Source organism: Copadichromis virginalis, linkage group LG20, assembly GCF_057382275.1.
Source record: "Copadichromis virginalis isolate Kocher_CV1m ecotype Utaka linkage group LG20, C_Virginalis_male_GT1.1, whole genome shotgun sequence".
NCBI classification, from domain to species: domain Eukaryota; kingdom Metazoa; phylum Chordata; class Actinopteri; order Cichliformes; family Cichlidae; genus Copadichromis; species Copadichromis virginalis.
The window spans coordinates 28,325,383-28,352,509 of NC_140637.1; the positions used below are offsets into that span (position 1 = coordinate 28,325,383).

The 27,127-nt window shown below is 42.5% G+C and overlaps 1 protein-coding gene across 1 annotated transcript in view; it reads left to right on the forward strand.

Annotated features, from left to right (window-relative positions):
* The window catches only part of tshz2 (teashirt zinc finger homeobox 2), a 39,302-nt gene extending 13,593 nt beyond the window's left edge, over nt 1-25,709 (forward strand). The window contains exon 3 of the mRNA XM_085443913.1: nt 21,953-25,709. Within this exon, the coding sequence (XP_085300039.1) occupies nt 21,953-24,990 (3,038 nt within the window). The 3' untranslated portion in view covers nt 24,991-25,709. The remainder of the gene's footprint in view (nt 1-21,952) is intronic.
* Nucleotides 25,710-27,127: the final 1,418 nt, after the last annotated feature.

Sequence of the window (27,127 nt, forward strand, 5' to 3'; positions counted from 1 at the left end):
ACCACACAGAGTGCAGACAGGGCCCATTTTATCTCACGCCATGAATATTTCCTAAACCTAAACAAGCAGCGACGGAAAATGGATATAACAATAAGAGAAAACTGGAAAGTAGTTAAGTAAGTACTTCTAGCTGTTAGCAACAGGAAGATGGCGCAAATGACCTTGCATGCTTAAATGGCATTAAACATCCCATAAGTAACCTCATCATTATGAAAAGTTGTTACATTACACTTCATCCATATCTTATTTTGTAATTTCATCTTATGAAATGTAGTTTAGCTCAGTCCTTTTACATGCTGCATGTACTTTACCGCCTTGAAATCTGTTCTAATCCCTAACCAGGAATTCCCGTCTCCCTCAGTGAATTAGCTGTTGATGTGGCGGATCAGTTTTACCCAACTTCCAGGGGGCGTCCTGACTCTCCAGCCTCACTGAGGCTGAGACTGATCTTCGGCTGCTGCCTCAGTGTGTCTAAACACTTCTATTTCTCTAAAGCCTCGCCTGCCACATCCTCACATGGCACAGCGAGGCGAATAGCACTCGTTTGTGCTATATGACTATTTACAGAGTGTGATAACGAAATGTATCTCTTCATTCTGAGACTTGTGACTGAGGGTGACTTTGTAGTGTTTACACAGCTACTTTCAGATTGTCCCGCTGAAATATGAGAATTAACCTGAGGTGCCACACGGGACTGTTTTAGTTGGAGCTTATTGACATCTTTGTGTCTTTAAAAAACACTCTTTGTATCAGTCGGATTTCTACTCATTGAAATTTAGCTCGCTAAGAGAGAGATGTTGCAAGGGTCTTTAACTCATCAGCCTCTGAGCGCGCAACCTTTTTGTATGTATGCTTTCTTTCTTTGAGTTGTTCCTGGGTTTTTGCATGTGTTACAGTTGTGTTTGCATGTGTTTCTTACATGCTTCATGGCAGCCCTCACACCCTGGCAGCGACCCAGCTGAAAAGTTCCGGTACTGTCCAGACGCATCCTTTAGGGACCTCATCAGCCCCTGAATTTCCTTCCCCTCACGCCTGAGGGCATCCATATTCATTTCCTCCTCTGATTTGGGGAAAATGATGAAAGGCTGGCTTTTTTCCCATCTCTTATTTCCTGCCAAGGTTGCCTGCATTTTAATGCGACGTAAATCTGCAAAGACCTGCAAACATGCTCCCATTTGGACATGGCCAGTTCCATGTTATTAGTATCATGCCATATCAAAAAAAAAGGAAGTCCCAGGGTTGTTAATGTTATTGTAATACGATTCCTTAAAACTTTAGTGTGCATCAGTACGATAATCCATTTTGTTATAAATCTAGCTCGTAGTTAGGCTCAATTACTCCAATTTCACTGTAAGCTGTATTTACCTGTCTTTTCCATAGGTCTGTTTCTCATAAAATGAACATTTCATTCACTCCTAAGTTATGAGTGCTGGATGCTATCATGGAGATAACTGCACTGGTTTGAAATAAACCTGTGATTAAGCTGGTGGGTGGGTATTTACTCTTACCGGAGACAGGAAATGAATGTTAATGAAAATAACAGTCGCGTACAGTAATAACCCAACTCTGTAATTATTGGCATGCTTTGATGATGCCATATATACTCAACACACACATGCGCCTACTTAACTAAACCTCAGGTAGACTATTAGCTCCACTAGCAGGATCCTGCCCTCCGCTATGCACAACAGTGCTCAGGGTGGGGAGGCCTTGCCCAATGAAGGAGCGGGCTTTCAGTTGCCGAGACAACCCTAAACACACATGTACACAAAGGAAAGGTCCCACTGTGAGAGAGGATCATCTCCACCTCTGGCTGGATAAAGAGCGCTCCACACACTGGAATGCACTCCTGCCCTACAGGCGTATGCAGCAGTGTGTATATGCAGTTCGCAAGCATCCCACACACCATTCATGGAGTTTATACTTATACCCAGAATGCTGTGTTTGTGTTTCCCTGTATTTAACAGCAAAGAAAAACAGCACTGTGTTTTGCTTGAAATACGAGGTGAGATTCTAGCTCCTAATAACAAATCTGAGATTTGTACCAAACACAGGAAGTCGACCGTAATAAATTATTAATCACGAAAAGCTGTTTTCAGACATTTAAAAAAAAGAAAAAAAAGAATTATTATTACAAAATTGAATCTGAAGACTTGCCGTTTTGTCTCGTGTCGTCACCGCGACAGCTCACTCTCAAAGATGGCACTTGATGGTTTTCACTAGTGAATTTAGAGCGCTCAGAACTTCATCCGTATTGTTTGGCTTCAAATCTGGGCCACATATGATAACAGAATTATCCCTCTCTACAGTAAGCGTGTGGAAACTCATGCAATGGTCTGTCATCTGAGGTCTGCAAGATGCAAAATAGCTTGTGGCTGTGGGTGTCTGATAGACCTCGGTTTCTTTTATGGTGCAGCTTCAACTCTACGCAGAGAGAGTGTGGGCATGTATCACTCTGACCCAAACACACTTTTAATGCTGACTGGTGCAGCAAAGTAGTTTGTGTATTGCAGCCGGTGCCTCTTTCACCATGAGTGCAGGTTATATTTTGGTGGACGTGGTGTCACCTGTGCATTTATATAATGCCTTTTCAGAAAGTTAATACACTTTGTGTGGCTGCGGAGGCTGCGCTTTTGTTAGAGTGTTTGAGCGGTCAGAGCCAATTAAACTGTTTTAAATGGGTTAACTTTTTCCACATTTCTTTACATTAATAAAATTCTTACTCTAGGCTGTGCAGGTCAAGTTGCTCCAGGATTACACACACATATATATATATCTATAAAGGAACTTAATGTTAGGCCATCTGGAAAATACAGCTTTTAAAGAGGGTGAGTAAAACTTAAGCGCTGCAAAGGGACACAATTCAGCTAATTGTAAACAGCTGCAGGTGATATCACCCTTCAGACTACAGACAAAGCAGGGGTAAAAAGTCCTACTGAAAAGCTCTCAATTTAAAAGAACACTGCAATCCACTCTATCCTACTGAGGAAAATATAAAGTGTCTGTTTTAACAATAAATGTTACCAATTTACTCTGTCCTCAAGTGACAAATGTTTTTTTGCAAACATTCAGGCTTTTGCACTGCAACATCCTACAGGCAGAAACCCCTACTGAAAAGCCCATTAGAATCAAATGAATGTCAAATTCTGCTAAGTGTTTGCACATGACAAACATCTAACATGGCTAATTGCAGATAAGTGTCAGGGTGAAATGTGTTTTGAGCCTAGGATGGTGCAAAATGGCGTTGTGTATTTCTGTTTTAGTATAGTAGTGATAAAGCCGAGGTTTGGAGCAAATGTGCCACGAGATTTCCTTTAGAAAAGCAGAAACGTTTGTCTGCATCTTCAGTGTTTGTCAGCGTTGAGTCATTGTGGTTGTTAAGGTCATTTAAGAAAGAGCAAAGTTAAACGCTTCTCATGTCTCATGACCGACATCTGCATTTCTTGTGAAAATAAAAAGAAAGGCACATACTGCACAGACTGTTTGTAACAAGAAAACAAGTCCTGGATTTATTTTCCTTACACATTCGGTGCATTATGAATTAGGGTGTCTGCAGGTTATGAAACAATTTATTCATTTCCCTTAAAAAGGCCTCAGAACTTGTTAAAATTTTTAAATTTTATTTACCAAGATCTTGATTTCTTTTTCTCTTGCCTAAAGGCAACAGAGTTAGTTAAAAATTTTTTATGTGTCAACTGTCAAGTGACATTACACATCCATACACTTCATGTGAGCCTGGTGTGATCGTTGATTGTCTGCACACGAGTCTGTTCGGTGCTTTTTTTAATTTTGCTGCTGCCAGCTACAATAGCAGCTCATTAACTCATATATATGTAAGTATGTGTCACATCTTCCAAAACTTCACCAAAATACTTTAATTGGTTAATCCAGTTAAACATTATCTGAGTGTAGGCTACGCTTAGTGAATAATTATATATAGATGTGAAAATTGGATGTAAAAAGTCAATATGTTTGTTGTTTATTTAAATAAATTACAGACCTTATTAACTCTACTTGGAATTAGTTGGAAAAAAAAACGGTTTTTTTTTGCAATTAGTTGATTATTTGATGATCAGAAATAAACTATAATTATATTAATAGATTCGTTAAGCAAAACATTTAAAAAAAATCCCCCTGCTGTGATTTTCAGCTGTTACTCTAATGCTATTTGAATTTTGAATAATTGATCACTTAACCAAAGCAGTTTAACAAATAGATTCACCGTCGTGCAGCCTTAGTCTGTTACAGTTTTTTTTTGTCTCAGCTGTAATGACTCCCCGTATTTCACATTGTGTTCCCGTGTCTGTTTGTGCTGGAGTTGTAGAGCTTCAAGTGCTGTAGTAGTGCTACTGGGCACCATCTTGTGTCCTGAGCAATAGCAGCAGGCTGTTCCGTGGCAGCACACCAGCTGCCTGTAGTTTAGGGGAAGAGGCACTGGGCTGGCCTATCTCAGATTTGGGTCTCTGAGTTATTGACCCTCGTTGATAAACCCCTCTGAATGACACGGGCATAATTCAGCCTAAAAGTTTGCACTGTCACCGGGATGAGCTCACTGTCTTCGCTGAATATATGGGTGCAATTTTCGAAATAGGTTTATAGCAATTCTTGAGAGAGGAGGGCGAGATAGTGATATTACTGACTTTATCACTGCAGCTGAGCAGCATCTAGCACCTCGGTATCTCTCTATCCCTCCGCTGTAGAGCGGTGAGGGATCACAAAGCACATACATTGTCTGTATTACTAAAGCAAAAAGAAAAAAACAGAGTCCAGCTCCTAATGGGGGGGCAGGGAAATGATATGTCATTATAACAGTAATGCTCTATTATCCGCTCTTATCATACACTTACATGTTTTTTCTTCCCTCTGGTTGGGTTTTACATTTACTTTAGTTGTATCCTAACTCAATAAATGTTGCATTGTTTGTCTTCTTGCAAATGGATCTTGCTCAGTGGCTATCTGGATAAGCATGTGGTGTGTGGTGCATTTTATCAGATGGACAATTTGCTTTGAATTAGTATTCAAGTGCAGTTTCTTATGTTGCCATTAAGGGCTCACTTTACTGATTTCCTTCTCAAGTGATATAATATGTGATCTAATGTGTAATTTAAGGACGTGATCAAATTTTGTTCAAACTTGTCTGATAGATGTGATTTTCAGTGTTCCGTCTCTATATTTATCCTAAAAATGACTTCTTGAAGTGAGTGAAATAGAATCACACTGAATGTAATTAAATAATGTGAGACTTGTTAAGCAATAGACAAAATAATGAGTCATTCTGTCTATAAACTGCACCTTTAATCCCATTTAATTTTTTCCCCCTCCATCAGGCTGCATTCTTAATGTATTTTGTCAGTGTAATGTGAACAGCTCATTGTTGAAAATTCACCGAATCTCTTTTCTTCCTTCTTCCTTTTTTCGTTTCACGTGTGGAGACAGAACCTGAACCCATAAGAATCTAATATACTGAGCCCAGTATAGTGCATCCCATAAATTGATTTTGACCCAGCCTTTGAACAAAAGGAACACTGTTGCATTGCCATCCGCGGCTGATGCCACTCCCTCTTTGGCTCACGCTGAATACTCTCCTTTAATAGTGTGATGGGTGGTAGCTGACTGAAAAAAGTGCCTTATTTAGTTGGTTGGGGAGAGGTAGGCAGAGCAGGGATGGGGTTTCTGTGACTGGCACCGATCAATCACTCTGTGAGGGGAAGCTAATGAAGCAGGCTATGGTTTATTAAAGGGTTAGCAGAGAAAAGATTACTGCAGGGCCCAGGCTTCCCAGAAGCCCAGTGAAGGAGGATACAGTGCATCGCTAATGGTTAGGGGCTAGCCGTAAAGCAATCAAGGTGTTTACTATAATCTGGCTCCTATTATGTGATCTATTATGTGGGTGTGAATAAAGACGGTGTTGAAATGTGTCTTTTGGTTGAAGTTGAAGACAAAGCAAACATTACAGCGCTAAAAATCTTGCTGTTTGCGATCAAATTGACACAATCTGGGGATGCCAGATTGCAAATTTATGGTATAGAAAACACAATCTTTCACAACATGTGACCTCTGCCAGTTTGCCGTTGTTTTGGCATTTGAAAATAGAGCCCTGATTTAAGGCAAACACTCGTCGGATGAAGTCAGTAAAATAACCTTATTCTGAAGAAATATGAGCACGGTGAAACCGAGGCACTCTCTCAGATAGTTTGAAAGACAAATGAGTAGCAGGGGAGTGAAAAATGCAAAGCAGATGTTTTTCTCACCGTTTTTAATGGCAGCAAGACATTACTGATGCCATTACAGAGACCTTTTATGGCTTCTTTTAATCCCCTGGCCTGCCTGAGGAAAGGAACCCCTTGTGGTGCAAAGTAGCCTCTTTACTTCGGAACGACAATTTGAACCCATTTCCAACTCACTTCCCTAATCTGCCACACGGTTTTACATGGCTTCCTCTGTAATTATTCTGCTCTGAAATCAAAGGTAAAGAGGCATTAAAATGCACCTCCTAGGTAAACATATGCTGCTCATCATATAGGGCTTCACTCAAAAGTGTCTTCAGTAACAAATAGTTCCAAAATCCTGCAGCTTGGGCATAGCTTTGCCTCCCTGCTGCAACTTATTTCGGTCATTTGGTTCACATTTTCAAAACAAAGCAATGCCTTATAATGAGATCCGATAACTGGCTTCTAACTCCGGTTGCACATTGGAGGGCTTGATTTACATAGAGTGTAGCGGCCGTTGTCTGCTTCGTGCATCAGGCCTAACCTGTAAAGCTCAGAGGAGCACTTACAGGGGTCTGGTTAGGGGCTAAAAATGAGGAGGAGATGAACTATATGGCTCCGTCCCGCAGTCCAGCCGACAGTATATCAGCGGAATCGCAGCTGCATGGGTGTGTATGTGTGAACGCTCTGCCCATAAATATCTCCCCCAACCCCAGCCCCCCCCCCCTCAACCCACCCCAATGGGGCCTCTCTGATGGTGATGGCGAAAGGATGTCGCTGTCTGGGTGATTGAGTGCTGCTGGTCCTGGCCCTGGGCACATCCCTGCGCTCTGAGCCCAAGTGGGAGGCCTACTGCTGAGCGCTGGCCTGAAGGGACTAGCCTGAAGGCGAGCAGCCGCACAGCAGCAGGATGTGCCTCTCCTTCTGTCTCTGACAGAAGAACACCAACTTGGTGTAACAGCTTCATTCGTTATTACCGGAACAGGCAGTGGAAAGTATTTAATTAGCCTAATGTTTTTAGTTTTAAAGTAAGCTATCTATATGATGTATCTTATATTTATATATACATGTACAGCAGCCTTATCTGAACTTGCACCCCATCTCTCTAAGCCGTTGTCATCCTCGCTCACTCAGAAATCTGAAATAATCAAGGCGCAGTAATTAGCCTCACTTGCTGTATTGTAATTGGGGGCAGAAGGAGGTTGCTCAGTCTATATTTTTCCCCTCTTTGGTAATTGCAGACTTTAATGTGCCCTCTGTTTAATTTCTATATATGTACACATATATGGAAGCTGGTTCCCATAGATGCCGCTGTTATTTCAATGCCGTGGCTCATGTGCCTTTCATCAGTCATCAGAAGCTCCAGCGTTTTTGAGAGAGGGGAGAGTTCATTTTGGAAACCCACTGTCTATTCCCTTTTTGGGTTTCAGTGCCGTCAGCCTTCCCACTGCCTCCACCATGAGATCCTTGACACTGTCCAGGTCCGTCCTACTTGGCAAGAGGGAGAGCTACAGAGAAAGGCAGAGTTTATTTCCTGTTCTTGTGAATCATATATCAGTACAATTCCCCTCTGTGCTGTTTGGCAACGGCGGAATGACGGGTGTCATTTATCATACGGACTGAAAGAGGCTGTGGGAAAAGGGATTTGAATTCTTCTGGAAGTGTGTGGACTCTCCTTAGCGGTGAATCATTAAACGGAGGAGTTTTTCAACAGGGATATGAGTAACTCCTTTGCACAGCTACTTTGTTCCCCTGTTTCACTGGCTGGCTCAGTCATTAAAAGTCTCAAAAATAAGATTTACTGGTTTTATATAAATTGTGAAGGGACATGGCATTTAACTTGTAATTGGGGATTTTGTCCTGCTGAATCCATTAAGTCACTCTTCAGTCTTTGGTTTGATGCAGCTTCGTGCTCCCACTTTGCAAGAATTATATTTAAGCTAATTTGAATTTACAAATTTGATTAGCACTGCATTTGTCAGCTTCTTGTTGTCCTGCTAAGTGATGACATTTTCATCTTCACCATACAGTTATTTTCTTCCTCCTTCAGGTTCTGTTGACTGGTATTTAAGATTGTGCTTTATAAACATTTTGTGTTCCTTTGGATTTTTCTCTTCACTTGTCAGGGACGGTTACTATTTCCCACATTTTGAGCTGGGTGATCAAAGAAAACGACTTTTGATAAGGCTGTCACCAGCTCTTCAGCTGCACTGGCAGAAATAAACGTGTCAAGCTTTAACTTATCCTCTGAAAAACATACTCCCAACCCCTGCTGCTCTAATTGAGTGTAACTCCCAGAAACCTGTGAACACACATGCAAAACTGAGCAGATCATAAATCAGGCTTCTATAGACAGCCGCTGCCCCCATCCCTCCCCAAAGGAGCTACTGGTTTCCATAAGCTGCCCAGAAATCAACCTCTCCTTTATGATATTTTTGCACCCACCATTCTTGGGGTTTTTTTTTTTGTTCTGAAAGTTAGTTGAAGTCCTCATCACATGAAAAGTGTCAATAAGGTATTGTATAGGGAAATGGTTCTTGGTGTGTTTCAGCTGTCAGCAACTGTTAGCTGTCTCTCATGTGCAGATCACAAAGTTTAAATGTGCTGTCAGCAAGTCCTCAGCTAGAAATAGACGTGTTGAGGTTAGCCTGAGAAGCACCGCCACCCCCTGCTGCCCAGTAGAATGTGGATCCATCAAACAACGTGAACACATATCAAATCTGAGTGTAGAGGTGTAATGAAGTACATTTTCAGGTTTCGAGGTGTTTGTATCTGCTATAAAACAAAACGATTCAAAGCTGCCTTTGGTCTGTCTTTGTGTAGATAAAGATAAACTCCATTGAAAAACACCTCTGATATCGATGCTATTTTGTAATCTTTACCTTTAAAGCTGCAGCTTTATTCAATGCAGAGGTCTGGACTGCCTTCCGCCTTGCGGAGGGTAATATTTTGATGTTTTCTGAACCCAAGCTCTGAGTGCATGACCCCTCCCAGAGGCCCTGAGTCCCGGGCCAATATCTTGACATGTTAGCCTGCCACCGCCTGCTAAAGAAGAGTGTAGATGCCCCTGAGGTAAATGAAAACATTTGGTTCTTGCCAGACCTGTTCACATCTCAGCTGGGCCACATGAGCTGGCAGGTGACGCGTGTACTGAGGAGAATCGGAGACCGCAGCGGTGGCCTACTTCTTTTCTCCCACACAGGCCGTCTAGGCCACAACCCAGAAACACAGATGAATATGTTCTTGGCTCAGAAAACACCCTGGTGAAACTGACAAAGACTGACCCGCATCCAGGTGAAATTCAGGCGCATTCTTAGCCTTTTTATGCTTGGGGATCTCTTTCATTCACCACAGTGGAGCACAGACCAGCACAGCGCTCGTCTGTTTTTGAATCCTTCTTCTGGGTCAGTAGTTCCTCACCGTTGTGTCTCAAGTTGATAAAATCCCCTCGTTAGTGAATTTAGAGGTTTATTTAGTGGCTGTGCATCATCCTCCTTTTTGTTCGGTAATTTTCAGAAATAGACTTGACATTGTGTCACCATCTCATATCAACAACTGCAATTACCACACAATCCACATGCAGGTCCCACGGGGGAGCGTGATTGCAATTAAAAGCATGGGGCAAATGTTAATTAAGTAAACTACTTCAAACTGGAAACAGCGACAGTTTTAAATGTTTTTACTTTTAACCTTGTACTTCTTTTTCACTCCCGTTTATATTCAGAGCCCGGTGCAAATTAGAAATGAGACACAATTTCATTTTTTTTTTAGTTTCCTTACATTCCAAGCTCTGAAATATTTCTACATTTTTAATTGCAAATTTAAAATGAAATTAATAATTTGCCACCTCTGCGAGGTTGCTCGCACTTCCAATTGAAGCTTTTTCACGACCTACTGCTGTTGGTTCATGTTGAAATGTTGTTCAGTTGACTTGAAGACTGGTGCTGGATAGCACTGCAGTTCACCGGGTTATTAAATCAGAGGGAATAACAGGCCAAGTTCTGGCCATTCTTGTGATTGATGAGCCAAGCTTTATTTGCTGAGGCGGTGTGTTTGTTCCTGTGTAATTGTCTACCAGATGGCTAAGCTAACTGTTCTTAAATGCCTTCAGACCTGCAGGGGTCCTGGGTCTTAACATTTCCCCTGCTAATGACATTATGCCTGCAAACATCTTTTTTTCCCCTTAACTTTTCTGATCTCTAATGTGCAGGATCAAAATGACTTTGCGAGGCATTTAGCTCAAATTATTTCCTCTGTACAATTCTGTTTTTAATTTCTTCAAAGTAGATGTTTTCTAATCGCTCTGTTGGTAAACTCCTTTGCGAAAATGAGCCCACTCATCTCGAGAGAGAAGGAGAGGGAGACTGAGTGAGAGAGAAGCAGGCCTCCACTTTACCTGTGAGGAGTCAGATTGGAGGAGAAAATGGATCTAGGTGGCAGTGCGAGTCATCAATCACAGCCCCTCAAGGGGAGCTGCAGCTAAAGCTGCTCTGAAGTGCTATCTGTCAGCTGCTCCGATCCAGCCGGGGGACCAGAAAGGGGCCGTATCGCCACCCATCAGCTCATACCCAGCACACAAGCGCCATGTAAACATGTGCAGGTGTGCCTGTCAGAATAACCCTCGTCCCAGTTCACAAGGTCATGCATATTTTCACAAACGGTCACCGTTAGGACGTATCCTCCTTCTTGGTGATTTTCGAAGAGATGCTGCGCTTCCTCTAATAGATTTTTGATTGTTAACAGTGGTGGGTGGTTTATTGTAATTTAAAAATGAGCGTGCCGCTTTCCTCCGTCCCTCCCATTCCAATCCCGGATAAAGCCACCAAGCGCTTCTCAGCCAATGTCGAGCCGCGTATGTCGATACCTCTCAAGATGGATAGTTGTTCTGCATGCTTATTGATTCGGCACAGGCCAGAGATATAAGTATCATTTGTCATTTCTGGAATTATTTGGAGTCCTAGTTAAAACCCAGAGTGGGGGGAGATGGTCGTGCCTTGGGGGGGTTGGTAGTTGGTGGGGGAGCAGCGAGTTGTCTGGGCTTTGATGAATGACTGCATGGGTTTTTGGTTTTTACTGCGAGCGCCGGGGCCCTTTAGCTGCTATTTGCTTTCACTATGGTCCAAGAAAAACAATGCGATGGGTCCAAGGACTAGCAGCATCGTCCTGTCATGTAGTGTAACGCAGCGAGCAGGGTGGTCCAGGCAGAAGAGTCAGGAGGAGGCTGGGCCTTGGACAGTGCATGCTGCTTTTCCAAAAGACCCAGTAGGTTATAAGCCTTCCTGCTGCTCTCTAGTCCCAGCTGCCGGCCTTGAAACACATGCAATGAATTTGAATATTTACTATTCAGAATTTACAGTGTAATGACAAACAGATCTCAGTCTTTAAAAAAACATACAATGGGGACGAGGAGGGATGTTATGTGGTAACAGTAGCCCCAGCTTATCCCCTGCGACTTTGATTATGTCCCATTTTAGGCAGCAGGCCAGCAGCAGAGCTGGCTTCATTACTGTATGGATCATCTTTTAAGACCGTTTAAGATCAGAGAGAGCTATCGGCCATTAATGACACAGACTCCAAGAAGTTCATTATGCTCAATCCATTTGATTCATTCAGCCGAACAGTCAGTTTTCAGAAAAGTGGAGATTTATTTTCTTCTTTTGTAAATGTAATGAAATTGTTTCATTTCCATTTCGGAGCGCAACTTGAAAGTTGAGTCAGACTGTTTTGGAGTTTGGTGGAGGAAAAAGTGTTTAACAGAGGAACATGTTTAACAGCAACAAAAGAGGAGAGAAGAGAAACCCCCGACACGTGAATGACAAGTAATTATTTCTCTTGTCCATCAAACTGTGTTTTGATGCAGGGATGCGATCAAACATGATATGAACAATCTCAAGCCTTCAAATGAAAATGATTCTCAAATCGTGCGAAGCCGGAGCGCGAGCTTTTGTGTTGAGCCGCTGCATGAATCATTCATAAATGTGCGCATATACATGAACACGCGCACTCGAGCGCACTGGGCAGGGCACCCTTTTCTGCTGGACCAATATTATTGCCACAGCTTTTCAATGTTAGATGACCATTGTGTATTCATTTCCATTTTGGCTTGCCAAAATGTCTTCTCACAGCAGGACGGGGATAGAGAGGGAGAGAGTGACAGCTTTGTGTGTCTTTCAGTGTTTGCTGCTGAATATCCCTATATGCACTGGGCTGACCGGCTGCCCCCTGATCTGGGGACAGCGGACTAGGCCAGCCGCGCCGTCTCTTCTCACACTGCCTCAGAAACACTCGTGATTATTAGCAGCTTTACAATGCGCTAACCTAAACTGGGTTATAATAAGCCTGAATAATTAACGACGATCGCGGCGTTATGGTGTAGTTGTAAGTATTAATTTGTAGCAGGCACATGCTCGCTACAGTATGTCACGAAAGAGGGTATTTGCATTAGTGGGGCAGTCTTCTCCATTTTGTTTGCCAGAGCAGCGAGAGGACAGACAACAGGGGCCCGGCTTAATCCCTTTGGAGAACTAGTGCATGAATTGATATATCCTCCTCTCTCTCCGTCTCTCGCTCTCTCTCTGCCCCCCTCGCTAATGTCTTTCCTAGAACTTGAACAAACAGCCAGTGCGTGTAGAACACATAAGACAGATGTTTAGGATTACTTTCACCTCATTGCTCTATTGTGTGCACTTTAAGGGAGCTCAGCTGATGTGGAATGCCACTCATTCAGGCTCTCTGCTCTTACAGGGCTCCTCCTGCTTATCAAAGTGCCATCTGCACTCAAGACAGAGCTACACAATGTTTAAGAGTGGGATGCTGGGAAGATGGATTCAGTGTTTTTGGGTAATAAGACTTTTATACGCTAAAACCGACACAGTAGCAGTGTATGCAATTACTGGTGGTTAGCTTTTGTTCATTTTTGTCTTTTAAGAAACACGGCTGTTTGGTGGGGGCGCCGGATAAGAACCCTCTTTCTCCCCCACATCCCCCTCATCTCAGTGTGTGTTTACAGATGTAGAAACAAATGGGCCAGACACATATTGATATTTGTTGAGGGGTGACATTATCTTTTAGCAGAGCACTTATCTAATCTGGCTGCTGTGGGAAGCTGGAGGAAGTGGCTATGGGACGGGGGCCGGGGATGCTGCATCTTTAATTACCATTGATATCGCAATAGAGAAAAGAGGGGTAGAGGAGCATAGCCGGGGGGAGGCTGGGTGAGGGGGAGCTGAGAGAGGGAGAAGACCCGTGTTCACTTTTTAATTAAGGCTCCGTAGTGTAACTCGTCAATGTACATTATTGGAAGAATGAACGTCAATGCCATTGCTTTTTCTCCCCCTCCTTTATCTCTGTCAATGATTCAAAGACATGATTTATGGTTCGTCTCCGTCTTTCAGGATCATCCATCAAGCGCTGGCTCTGCCGCAGCGCCACCCGTTGTAAATCATTCTGAAAGCCTGTCACTCATTTCCATTAACCGTTCCTCTGTCGCTCTGGTCTCCGCCTCCCTCAACCTCCTTTTTTTTCTCCCCCTTTTCCCACTCCTTTCTCCTCCCCCCTCGGTGCACAACCTACAGCCACGCAGGGTATCAGTTCCGTGCCGCTGCTTCGTCCGCCTACCTTCTTTTCAATAAATTAACCACTTTCTCCCATGCAATGAATAAAAAGGCTCTGCACTCGTCTTGCAGTCGGCACCTACTCCTCCTCCATTACAGCCGAACACCTTAGAAATGTCATGCCGCTGACTCGTAGGCTAAATGAGGATATAGCGCAGAGAAAATATTTTTGTTGCACCGACTTTTCCAGTGGCAATATTTGAACAGCTTTGATATGTTTGGAGTGTTTTATCAATGAACGTATTTCGCGCACGTATAGGGCGCTGCGCCTGGCTTTATTATGTTTCCTTCATTGTGGATGAATTTGCCATTTATGCTTTCATTCGGAAAAGTCTAACAGTTAATGGAAACAATATTATGTCTGTAATTATTTCGTGCAGTAAAAGCACCCTTAGTCCAGCTATTAAAATGCTGTTGGTTTTCTGTAAATTCTACCAGTAGCTTAATTCAGACACTCTCACAATGACTGTAGTCTTTAACCAGTTTTTATAGAAACAGGTCTTATGAACAGAAATAATTGGCTCAATGGAGTGACTGTCAATCTCTTACAATGGTTGATGTGCCTGCTCTGGGGAGCCCAATTCACTGGCTTCTTTTTTCATTCTAATCAACATCTAGATATCAACACAGCAGAATACCCACAAACAGCAGAAAGCCTGTTTTGAGGGGAAACTTTCAACTATTGGGTGCCAACACATTTCACTATTTGGGCAGCCATTGTTCTCCGAATGGGCTGTCAAAGTGACAATGCGCACCAGGCAAATCCAGAAGTTTGCACTTTTCAGAAAACAGCGGGCCCTAATCATTTTGTGGAGGACACTTGACAACAAATTTGCCATTAAAATGAATCTGAATAGGAGGGAGCGGGCTGTTTTGAAGCATTTCTGCCTCTCTTACTGCTGCTTGTCTTGTCCCACGGAGCTCCAGGTTTGGCTGCCTTGCTTCTCTCCCTTTATGCTTGCCATGAAGCAGCCTTTGGTCCCACTAGAAACTGACAGTACCATGCTTCAGCTGCAAATTCACTCTGTAGCCTCATTGTATTTAATGAAGGGAAAAAGTGGCAATCTACTATTAATGAACTTGGAATGTAAAAAAATGCCTCCCTTTGCTGAAAACGGCATAAAACTGCTTGTACAAGAAAAGCTTTGGCTGGAGCCCATCCAGAATCTAATGAAAGATCTATACAGGGACAGAGCGGGCGGGAGGAGTTAGTGAAATGCAGATTGTTTTAATAGAATACACACAGTCTCTTCCAGCTGCACTATCAGATTCATCAAGGCCTGACCTTGATGGAGGGCTGTTGCTGTTTGGGAGGGCCAGTGTTTAGGGTTCATGCAAAGTTTATGATGCGGGGACTGTATGCGCTGTATATGCATCTACTGCTCTCGAGGGAAAACTAAATGGAACAGCGTCCAAAAAGACTTGCCACTGGTTTTTGATGCTCTAGTATTATATTATGAAATAACACGATCACAAGGAAATAAAAGTTCAATTCAATAATAAGGATAATTGCATCCGGGATGTCGCCACTCAGATGCAAAATAACAAAATGCTCCTAAAACATCAGAAAATGATTGAATTGGAATTGAAACCCTCTTTATTTAGTCAGGCTAGTGAGCATGAAAAACAAACAGCACGTTAGGTGACTGCAGGCCATCATACCTTTCACTCAGTATCTCATAAAACTCGAACAAAGGCCTTATGTGTTCAAGGCAGTGGTCCTTTAAACGATGGCCCACTTTCCTCCCCGCTGCCACGCAAACATTCCTGACTGACATTCAATCAGGGAAATTTGAACCGAAGCAAGATGGTCTTTTATTAGTACCGCCCTGTTTGCTCGACTGGTCAGCTCCAATATGCGAAGCGGTTTGAGTGGCGTACTGTAAGATGATGGGTTCACTCTCTGATAAGGGTGAATGAGGGGTAAACTGCTATTCTGCAGAAAGGAACCATCAGACCTCATCATGTTGCTCCTGGAGAGCCGTGTCACGGGCTCTTCAGAAACCAAGTGACAGAGCGGCGCGAGGCTGCTCCCCTCCCGCTAGTGGAAAACACACTGGAGCTGAAGCAGCCCCGCTTCTGCTCCACCAACTGGAACTTTATCAGTTAGGGCAGAAAAGATCATCCATAATCTGGCAAATATACGCAGAGGCTTTTAAGCCTCTTCAGTTGTAAGCTTATACATGTTCTTGAATTTTTTATATATACCTGTTAGCGAGAGACTGCGGATTCTGGTTGTGCTGCTAGCTACACAAAATACCTCATTACTGTTTATTCAGCAGCCAGTAATTTAAAGCATTAACTCGCTTTTTTTCCAGCTCTTCTTAATTACAGCTAGCCAAGTAAATGTTATGGATTTTTAAAAATCTGCCCCCTCGTTTTAATGAAATTCAGTCGTTTTAGTGGAGGAAGAACCGTTCACATAATTTACTTAAGAAAATGTATCGATGCTGTGCTACAAAATACGACATATGTGAAAAATAGAAAGGTCAGCATTAGAGATTTATATGTTTTTGGATTATTCTTAAATGCATTTAGATACACAGTATGAGTACAGCTCATACTGAACCAGAGACCAGTGGAAAGCTGTGTTAAACAGATTCGGATCAATGCTTATTAGCAGTGCATTAGAACTGGTAATATTGAAGAGACTGAAAACTATTTCCAAAATTCAGGCTGCCTGACACATTCAAAATTCCAGTTGTTATCATATGCGCATACAGCACCTGGCTTTGTGCCGTCAGTGTTTAAAAAATCCTACGAGACAGGAAGGAAACATTATATGTATAATTGTCTCCTCTGGTGCTGACAAGGGACCCTTTGGTGAGACGCAACACCAGGCAGCATCATATAATGTGGCGGCTGTGGCACGTTCAAAGCGATGACTTGGGTGCTGGAGTGCAGATTGCAATGCTCTCCCACCGCTCACTTCCAATTAGGCAGCCGGCCGACTGATGCATCTCAGAGCAGAAGCTTCTAGTAGGCATCAAAAGGAGCAGTGACTTCATGTTGAGAAGGGGCTCCTGGAGTTAGACATTGCAATCTGATGTGGCTCAGTAAATACCATGATTAGCATCCATGCAACATGCAGGAACAGACTTTTACTAACTCCCACATTTGTGTCATTACATAAAAATGTCCCATAACTCAAACTAAACATGCTCGAAAGCTGTGCGACTTGTGCGCGTGAGTGTGTGTGTGTGTGTTTATTAGCGATTGTGCATTCCAAAGTTCTCTGTGTTTTTAGTTAACAGAATGTTGGTTGTGAAAACATTTTTGATTAATTGCCATAATTATTGTGATCATTTTTGCCCAAATGAACAGCCAGATGGCAGGATATGGTGTCATATTTGCGATCCTATCATATTAATCTGGCTCCGGGTCCATCTGAGCACATTGTGCCATTTGTTGTGTTCACAATCTGTCCTCAAGTTGTCCGTGTCTTTTTTTGAGCTTCCAGTTTTTATTTGATTATATTAGACTATTAAATATTAAAGTTGAGGGTGGATGAAAGCAAGGCATTTATCTGCATGAATAGCTTGTGTTTAGTCAAGTACGTAATGCGCTTTAAGTTACATCTCCTTCATGCATACAAAAATTAACAACAGTGTTTCTGTCTCATGGATTTCTAGACAAAGCCTGAGAAAGATCCAGCAAAACTACTTTGCAGGGACTCGTGGCTGCTTTTAAAGCCACTTCACATTATCTAGTCTTTTATATATATTTTTTGCAGTATTCTTAATAACTGTTTGCAGCTAAATACAACACGATAAAGACTCAGTCTGTCTGCAGAGTTTCCAAGTCTGTTAACTGCATCGTTGGAATCATTTAACACAAAAGTGCTCAAACTAAATAATAGGTCAGACAGGATCTAATGACACATTCTGATTTAAAAGCAACTCAAAAACTGTTTCATTCTGTGATATCAATTAACCTCCAGACAAATTTTGTCAAAGGGAGCAGGCTGCGTGTGATTGTTCTCTCTTTACTCTGCAGTGTCCTTGGGCTCGGGGAGACTGTTTCCTGACAGGGAACAATGAAGAGAGAGGTGTTTACAGATCTTTACAGATGGCTTCGGGGCTCAGAATTAGGTCTTCGCCGTTTCTCATGTGATTCAGTTCAGAATTAACTTCAGATGTGTCATCAGGACTATCATCAGGATGTCTGACAATGTATCTGTTTGATCTTGACGTGCACTTCTCACTGAGTTTGTCAGATATCACTGTCAAATATTAAACCTTGTGGCATGTGCGCGTCTCATTCTAATGATAGCTCACTGAAGAAATCACATCGTGGTGACTTTTATAAACACATCATGCTGTTTCCAACATTGACAAAGAGGAAAAAACTTCACAACTTTGTTTGCAATTATGTTTTGTACAGCAAGTACTTTCTGAGTGACATTTCCCACCTATTTATAACAACAGATGAGCAGACGGTGACTAAGTGCTGCGCCACGTAAAGCTACAGTTAACTGGGTACATTGCTTAGATGTGAGTGAAAGCACAAAGTGGAAACAGATACATAGTACTACATTTACAGACGACCCGGAGAGAAGCTTCAGTCCTGACCTGCGTTGTTACTGTGTGCTCTGCCGATCCAGCAGGCCTCTCTCTATCTCCTTCTCTCTCTTCCCTTTTTTTTTCTCTTCACGTGGCATAAATCCGGGAGATGAAAATGTCATGGAGCAGGTTCATTTTGCAAAGAGGTTTTGATTGCCATGCGCGTGTAATTGATTGTTCCAAGGACAGGGGGAAATCTAGAAATGTCATAACAGTCCTGCTTAGGTTGGTCCCACCGCTATGCAATCAATGAGAAGTAAAAAGAGATATTGATTTGCGAGCAGCAAAAACTGTAGCTTGAGACAACCGGGGAGCACTGGGGAAAGTGGCGCAGACGTGCAGACCTGTCACTGGCACCTATGAATTACCCAATCTTCTCTGAAGATAGTGTTACCTCGGATACTCACAAAGTCCTGCGATGGGTATTGCAGCTGTCCATTAGCTAAGCTCCTCGGGCTGCTAACTCTCTGTGGCTTGTCAGATTAATGAAGGAAATGTTGACCTTCCAAGGGATAAATGTTGATGTTCTCACCATTACAAAAGTTTCTCCTGGCATGTTAATATCGGAAACAGAATGCCCTTTTACAGCTGTCACATACATTTCTACAATGACTGACGCATTTTGAATAGACTCACTTCCTCTGGGAGAGGGGATTTCGCTCGATGAAGATACTAATGCTGAAAAGTTGAGTTGTAAATATAATCTCATGTACGCTTTTAACACCGGCCCTGTTGGACAGCATGCCACCATGAAGGTAGCAGTAAATATAATCTATTATTTTCTGTGCAGTTAGCTGTTTTTCTCTGGATGTATGGGGAAAAAGCTTTTGGCTCAGAAACAGGCTGCCGCTTCTGTAAATCCCAGCCTCGCTATGCCAAGAGTCTGTTCTAACGGATAAAGGTTATAAACACTTCAACCGTCTGATTTATGATGGACACCTCAGGTTTTTTGACCTTTGCATATCTCTGTCTGAAGATATAAATTTGTAGTGACACAGATTGGAGGCTTTACAGCAGTTTATGACATGCTAAATCTCAAGCAAGGCATGCCAGCCTCTTGTTTTCTAAGGCTAGCTGGGCTACGAGTTGCCTCGTTCGGACTCCGAGACAACATTTTCAAAGCCAGCATTTCTTATTCTTTCTGATTTATGAAAAAACAAGAACTGTGCCCAAGAACTAGAAATAGCTGTTCACTATTGTTTTACAAGATGATACACAACTTAGTGCTTATGCTTTGAACAGTGCTGCTTTATGAAGCGTATCACTTGACAAACATGTCACAATACAATGATCACTCTTGTAGGTGTTTGGTTGTTTTCACATTGTCCTTGAGTGTGCTCTTGGATTAAAGAGTAATGCAGCTTGGCATGGCAGCAGTTCTGTGGTAGATCAAGAGCTGGCAAAGCACAGTTACAAATGGTGTGAGAAGCGGAGTTAGACATGTGGGTATCTTGGAATGATCCCCTCTAGAAGGTTAATTGGTGCCTCAGGATGTCTGCTACTGGGGGCATCTGATAGAAAGGCATACAACAGCAGGAAGGGCAGCTGTTAATCTCTGTCAATTTCATCCTCAAATACTAAGATGAGGACAAACATTCACATTAAAGTCGGTATAGCTTTGTCGTATTTCCAGGAACCCAGTGTTTATCCCTTCTTTGTCAAATGCACAATTATTTTACTAAGAGGGCAGTAAATTTCTAGGCACAGGAGATGTGCAGAAAATGGCCTGCACTGTAAATTATGGTCTGATCAAGGAGTGAACAATTTTCCTTTAACCACCACCAGACCGGAAAATACTGTTCTCCCCACTTTGGTGAACATTCTTGCTATACTTTCAGCTTTAGTGATGACTTTGAAGAGAGATGACATCAACTGGCTGCTTGTCAAAGCCATTGGTGTTCTCCTTCACTGTGAATACTATATATAAGACTATAAATAAAAAATACCTCTGTGCTCTTGACAACTCTCTCCCTTAGCATCAAGGGTGTTTCGGAGGCCATCACAGACCTCGGCTGGCCAATCAAAACATTTCTCTTGCGGTAGATCAAGGTCACAGCACATAGGGGCTCTTGAGTCTGTGTGTGTGTGTGTGTGTGTACAGGCTCTTGTTCGCCAGGCCCTGTGCTCGATGTTTGTTTTGAAAGTCCGAATCCCATCTCCATCTCCATCCATTAGCTATCAAGCAGTTCATCTCCCGGGTTTCTCTTGAGGCACTTGTGAAATATTGATAATAAAAAAGTCGTACTTTCAGAAGGCAGAGAAGACGAAGACATTCTATGGGCTGCCCAGTGTGGGACTTCTGAGTGCTCGGCTTCAGTCATCCCCTCATGGAGTGCCCCTTTATTCAGAACAGAAATATTAACCACATGAAATGCATAAGTGCCTGGACAGGGCTGTTATGTCCTATTCATATTTAACTCGGAGCACATCTGCCGCGTCTCTCCCAAAATGCACATTTTCCAGCACGACTACGAGGTGGAAAATATCTCAGATGTGTGACAACTCTGACAAACTGCATTTACTTTGTTTGCGATATTGTTGGCGTGGGTTGCCGGGTAGTTAGATTTAAAATAATCAGAAACAGTTATTGTCAGAAAGGTTGTAATAATCTTCTGTAGCCGTCTTCATATGCCACGCAGACCCTGCAGCCACGGCTCTGTGCTGAGTCAGAGTTTCCACTAATTGGATGATGGGAAATGTGTCAATTAGAAATACTGTTGTTTAATTATCTGTTAATTGAAGCAATAATGTTTGTGCTCTATGAGTTGAGAGAATGAACAGGTGAATAATGAAAGAAGTAATTGCTGTTTATGAGACTGTCAGGGAAAATATAATGACTTGACAGATTGCCAGTAATCTTTTGAAATTTTGTATAATTGTCTGGTTTTAGCACTGATAATTGAATCACTTTTTCCACCAGCGTGATCAACATTTGCATCGGGACCAGTGTCCGTATTTACAATATACTTTTATTTTTGCTATCAACAAAATCAGTTGCCCGATGTCAAATTACAGAATGCTGAAAGAATATTCCGAATAGTCTCATTTTTCTCAGCTATGGCTTTTAATTTATTTCTAAATCACTGAGGGATGTTATAATATCTCAGTTTATGTTAAGCCATTCCTCACAAGTGGCTTCAGGGAGTCTAAGATGTTATCCAGAACAGCAGGCTTACATTTTCATTGCAGTTTTGAGGCATCTATAATCACCGTGGAATAGGTCATTTGCAATAACACTCAACAAGCCCCAGAAGAATCAATTTCCTTTTGTCACTCAGTGGCCAATGATTGTTGTAAACATCTCAACTTGAGGCCAGGGAAAGCTTGGACACAGCGCTAAGTCAATGGCCTGTCGTGAATCAAATGGTGCTGTTACACCAGCAGCAGTCTGTTAGCAGAAACATTATGTCCACCTATACTCAGCCGCCTCCCAAGGCACAAGGCAATCGCCATTATGCTTTCTGGAATAACTTTTGCTTTCACTGTATAGATTGTTTAGAAATTATAAATTAACGAAACTGTTGTTTCACAGTGTGTTTTTAATGTTATATCTCTCTTGCTTTTTTAGTGTACGTGCCCGATGAAGATGCCGCTCTTCAGGATTCCATCGCTGAAGAAGACGGAGATAACGACACTCAGACTGAAGAGGAATGCTCGGAGAAGACCAGCCCCAAAGTGTCTGAGGACAGAGAGCTCGACAACAAGAGCACTAACACTTACAGCAACCAGAACTCTCCCATTAGTGTCCTTTCCAATCAAGAGGCAGAGTTGGAATCGCGCCTTAGCGACAGCAGTGACAGGCTCTCAGACTTCAAAACCTCATCGCCACCTGAGAGCCAGCGAGACGAAGAAAGCAGCACCTCCAAGCATAAAGAAGAGACGGGCAGCAGCTTAGAGAAAATGAGGGCGGCCTATGCAAACTTTCTCGCGGATTCTTATTGGACGGGGATAGGAATGGACTTGAAAATTGGCAAAAACACCAGCAAAGCCAACTGTGACAGCACCAATGGAAGCACCAAGAGTGAGTTCGACTGGCACCAGGACGCGCTCTCTAAGACCTTGCAGCAGACACTCTCCCCAAAGCCTGCAACCAAACCCAACCTCTTTAGCTCTGTGCACCTCTACAGGCAAACCACCAAACCTTGTGGCTCGGTGTTCACGGGAGCCAGCCGATTTCGCTGCAAGGACTGCAGCGCTGCTTATGACACTCTGGTTGAGCTGACAGTTCACATGAACAAGAGCGGGCACTACCAAGACAACAACCACAGCAAACAGAGTAATTCCTCTGCCTCGTCCTCCAAATCTAGGAAACGAAATTTGCAAGACATGGAAGGGAAGGAGGATGCGCAGAAAGTTTTGAAGTGCATGTTTTGTGGCCATTCTTTTGACTCGCTCCAGGATTTGAGCGTCCATATGATTAAAACTAAGCATTACCAAAAAGTGCCTTTAAAAGAGCCGATCCCAGTAATCACACCCAAATTACTGCCACCAGCAAAGAAACGGGCTTTCGAAACGAGGCCCTGCTCCCCTGACTCCACGACTGGTGTGTCTGGCTACACTGAGGCACAACGAGCTGCCAGCATTGCAAACGCCAACAACAATCGATATGGATATCAGAATGGAGCGAGTTACACCTGGCAGTTTGAGACGTGCAAATCTCAGATTCTGAAATGCATGGAGTGTGGAAGCTCCCATGACACCCTTCAGCAACTGACCACACATATGATGGTTACTGGACACTTCATCAAAGTTACAAACTCAGCTTCTAAAAAGGGCAAACAGTTAGCCCTTGACCCCTTGGCCATAGAGAAGATCCAGGGTTTGGCTGAGCCTGCTGTCAGTGACACTGAAGGAGAAAAAGCGTCTCCAAAAAATCCTTCCCCAGGGAACTGTGAGAAGGATAGCCAGGGGGAAGGTACTTCAGACAAAATGGAAGAAAGTGATACTAAAGATGACAAGCAAGAGAGTGAGGATCAAAAGGCCGGCAATGGGACTTTTAAGTACCCTTATCTACGTGAGGAGGATCTTGAACAGGACTCAGGTGGAGGAGGGGACATTCTTAAATCTTTAGCCAACACAGTGGCCTCTGCCATAAATAAAGCTCAAACAGGGACACCGAGCTGGAGTGCCTACCCAAGCATTCATGCTGCCTATCAGCTCTCTGGCATCATCAAAAGCGCCCCTCTCTCAGCATCTCCACCTACTCAGCTAAAGCAGACGTTCAACCACAAGCTGAGACCGATTGCCCCAAAGGGGAAGTTATACCACAGTGCTGTGGGAGTTGAGGCTCCCCAGGGACAGCATCAAACTGTGGACATCAAAAAAGAAAAGGTTGGCATTAGCGATGGTAAAGAAAGTCAGAATATTAAGTTTGATCTGGTGGAGAATGATGACAGCGATTGTCAGGACGATTCCTCTTCCTCTTCAAAGCTTGATACAGACTGTGTGAATGAAGGGAGTGAAGCGATCAAAGGAAAGTTGAGCCCAGATTTCTCCGACAGAGGCAAGACACCGAGCCCCACTGCCAGCAATGGACGCAGCACTACTTCAGAGCCTCTCTGTGACACTCCGGATATACTTGGCATAAACCCTCTTAGTGCACTGCAGTCAGTTCTGAACAATCATCTGGGGAAAGCAAATAAGCCCAATAACTCAAGAGTAGATAAACTATCGGCTCACACACAGTCTATGTTTGCAGACATTAATCGTAGCAGCGAGAAGTCGGCTTTAATGCTCAGAAATCCTGTAAGAAATAAGCCTGATAACCCCTTTCTCTTTGTTAACGATGACCAGCCAATAGATCTGACGAAATCTAAACACAACAAGGCGAGCTCCCTGCTAATGCAGCCCTCCGCACCGATGCCACAGAAATATGCTCTGTCTGATATCGCCGATATGGTTAAAGTGCTTCCGAAAGCCACCACTCCAAAACCATCAATACCATCAAGGATTCCATCTATGAAACTGGAATCGGATGTCAGGCGCTTCGAAGATGTCTCAGCGGAGGTGTACTCCGTCCACAAGCGTAAAGGTAGACAGTCAAACTGGAATCCGCGCCATCTTCTCATCCTGCAAGCTCAGTTTGCCTCCAGCCTCTTCCAGACCTCTGAAGGAAAGTATTTGCTCTCGGACCTCGGCCCTCAGGAGCGGATGCACATCTCCAAATTCACTGGCCTGTCCATGACTACCATAAGCCATTGGTTAGCAAATGTAAAGTACCAGCTGCGGAAAACGGGAGGGACCAAATTCCTGAAGAACATGGACACGGGCCACCCAGTCTTCTACTGCAATGACTGCGCTTCCCAGTTTAGGTCACCCACCACATTCATTTCCCATCTGGAATCCCATCTCGGGTTCCAAATCAAAGACATGTGCAAAATGCCGGTAGAGCATCAGACGAAGGTAGAGGAGCCAGAACTGTCAAAGGCCCTCAGCGTCAGAGCCACAGAGGCTCTAGTCGCGGAGGAGGACATTGACTCAAAATTCAAATGCAAGCTCTGCTGTCGGACATTTGCAAGTAATCATGCAGTCAAACTCCATTTGAGTAAAACTCACAGCAAATCCCCTGACAACCATTCACAATATGTGGAAATGGACAAGGAGTAGTTTTTCATATTACCATCACCTTTTTTTTTTCCTTTTTCTTGCCTTTTTATTTCAATACACGGGTCAGATATTTCAACCATTTTTCAATTATCATTGTGTAGTGTGCATTGTAACGACTTAAAAAAAAATTAATGGATTACAGCAAAGACACACTGGTTAGAATTTGTGTAAGGAAACACTAAGAGATACTTTTGCACCCTGCTCAAATGCATCACCAGTAATGAAATGTATTACTGCTTGAAGAAACATTATTGCTGATGTTTGCATGCAATAGCCCTGGCTATGACTACTATTTATTTGTATGATATGTCAAGTTTCAATTGTATTTCAAAGACAAAATAATGACTAACTGTACTTTACAACCTCTGTGATACAGTGCAGCCGCACAGACGTGCAGTTGTTGAAGCAGGTAGCCTGATAACGCGATCACACTCATGCAGACCTGTACAGTGTATTGCTATGTAAAGATGTTTCGTGTTGCAACGATAGACGAGGGGGGGAAAAGCACTTTAATAAAAATTTAATCACCAGTTTAGACTCGGATCCTGTACATGACTCAAAAATAAATTAGACAGTTTCAAAATAAGGCTCTTTCACATGTAAATATATTTTAGAAGGAAAAAGAAAACGTGTTTCATGCAACAAGGATAACAAAAAGGCAGATGATACCTGTGATACCTGCACCTTTTTTTACTTATTCAAATAAAGAGTTAACATTTGATTGCCTTGTATTTTTTGGCTCCCTTAATTTGATTATTTTCCTACTTTTACACATAATAATCAGCTGATATGATTCACAATAATAATATAATTCACACAATAAAGCCTTTCCGGTTATTCATACTGTATCAGCTGAATGTGTGGACCTGTAAAATACTGTGAAACATTCATTGAAATCTTCGCAGGCCACACAGAACCTATACACGACAAAGAACAACATCACGACACTATAGAGCACGCCACACTCATTTGTTACCTTATGACTTTTAGATACACTTCAAAGATCTTGTTGTCAGACTTTATTGCTTTCCTGTGAATGCTGCCGCAAGATGGTATCATAACAATTAAACATATTTCCTCCAGCTCTATTATTTCAAGGCTATTAAAAATAATTGCCTCCTAAATTCATAAACATTTTATGCAATTCATCTTTTTTTTTCAAGCAATCAAGTCCTCAATTACCTCCACCCATCAAATCTCTATTTTATAACAGGCAACTGACATTTGATGGTAAATGGGAAAAAGCACATGGGCACTGTGGTGATTTGAATGCTGTGACACCAACTTGCCCCCTATTGTTGGAAATGAGCAGGCAATCACGTTGTTCATCAGATGACTCCTAATGCAGTTAAAGTATTCAGCTATAATTTCTCCCTGCATTTATAATTACTGTCAAAGACCACACACCTCAGTGAGCAGATTAAAGCTATAAATTATTTAGTGCCTTTCTTCGCCGATGGATCTCTGATTTGTCTGTGGGGCCATTATGTTTTAAAGGAGCAACTTACTTCTTTTTTTTTTTTTTGAAGCAAGCATTGTCCTTAAGCTGCAGCAGAATGCTCTGCAGAGAAACAATGAGAATACTATTGGGGGTTTTTTTGTTCATTAAAGCGAGGCTGTGCATTTTGCAGCACATACTTTTTCCATTTTTATCTCAAATGCACGTTGATTTGCCGTAATTCTATCCACAGCAGTTATTCAGAGCATATTTAGTCTACAAGTGCATTTTGAAGAATCAGCACAACCTAGTAGAGACTTACCCAAGGCTAACTAAAGAAAAATGCTGTCATCAGTGCAGCCACAGAAGGAAATTAGTTGTCTCTGGCTATAATTTGCCCTAATAAGTCAAAGTCAATGTGGGATTTATTGTTGGTACACAAAAAGCTCGTATGGATGTGCATTTTTTAAGGTTAATAAGATTCTTATCGTGAAATAATTTAAAGGTGCAAATCAAAATACATATCCGCTGTTTTCAAATACACATTATTTTTTCTAATGCGTGATTTATTAAATACCTACATTCTTTAGGTACCATAATCATCATAATTAGGTGAAATAACCCCATTATTCTTTGGGTGCTTTATATTCATTTTGAGTGTTTGCATACATTAACGCTGTTAATTGCATTCTACATGCA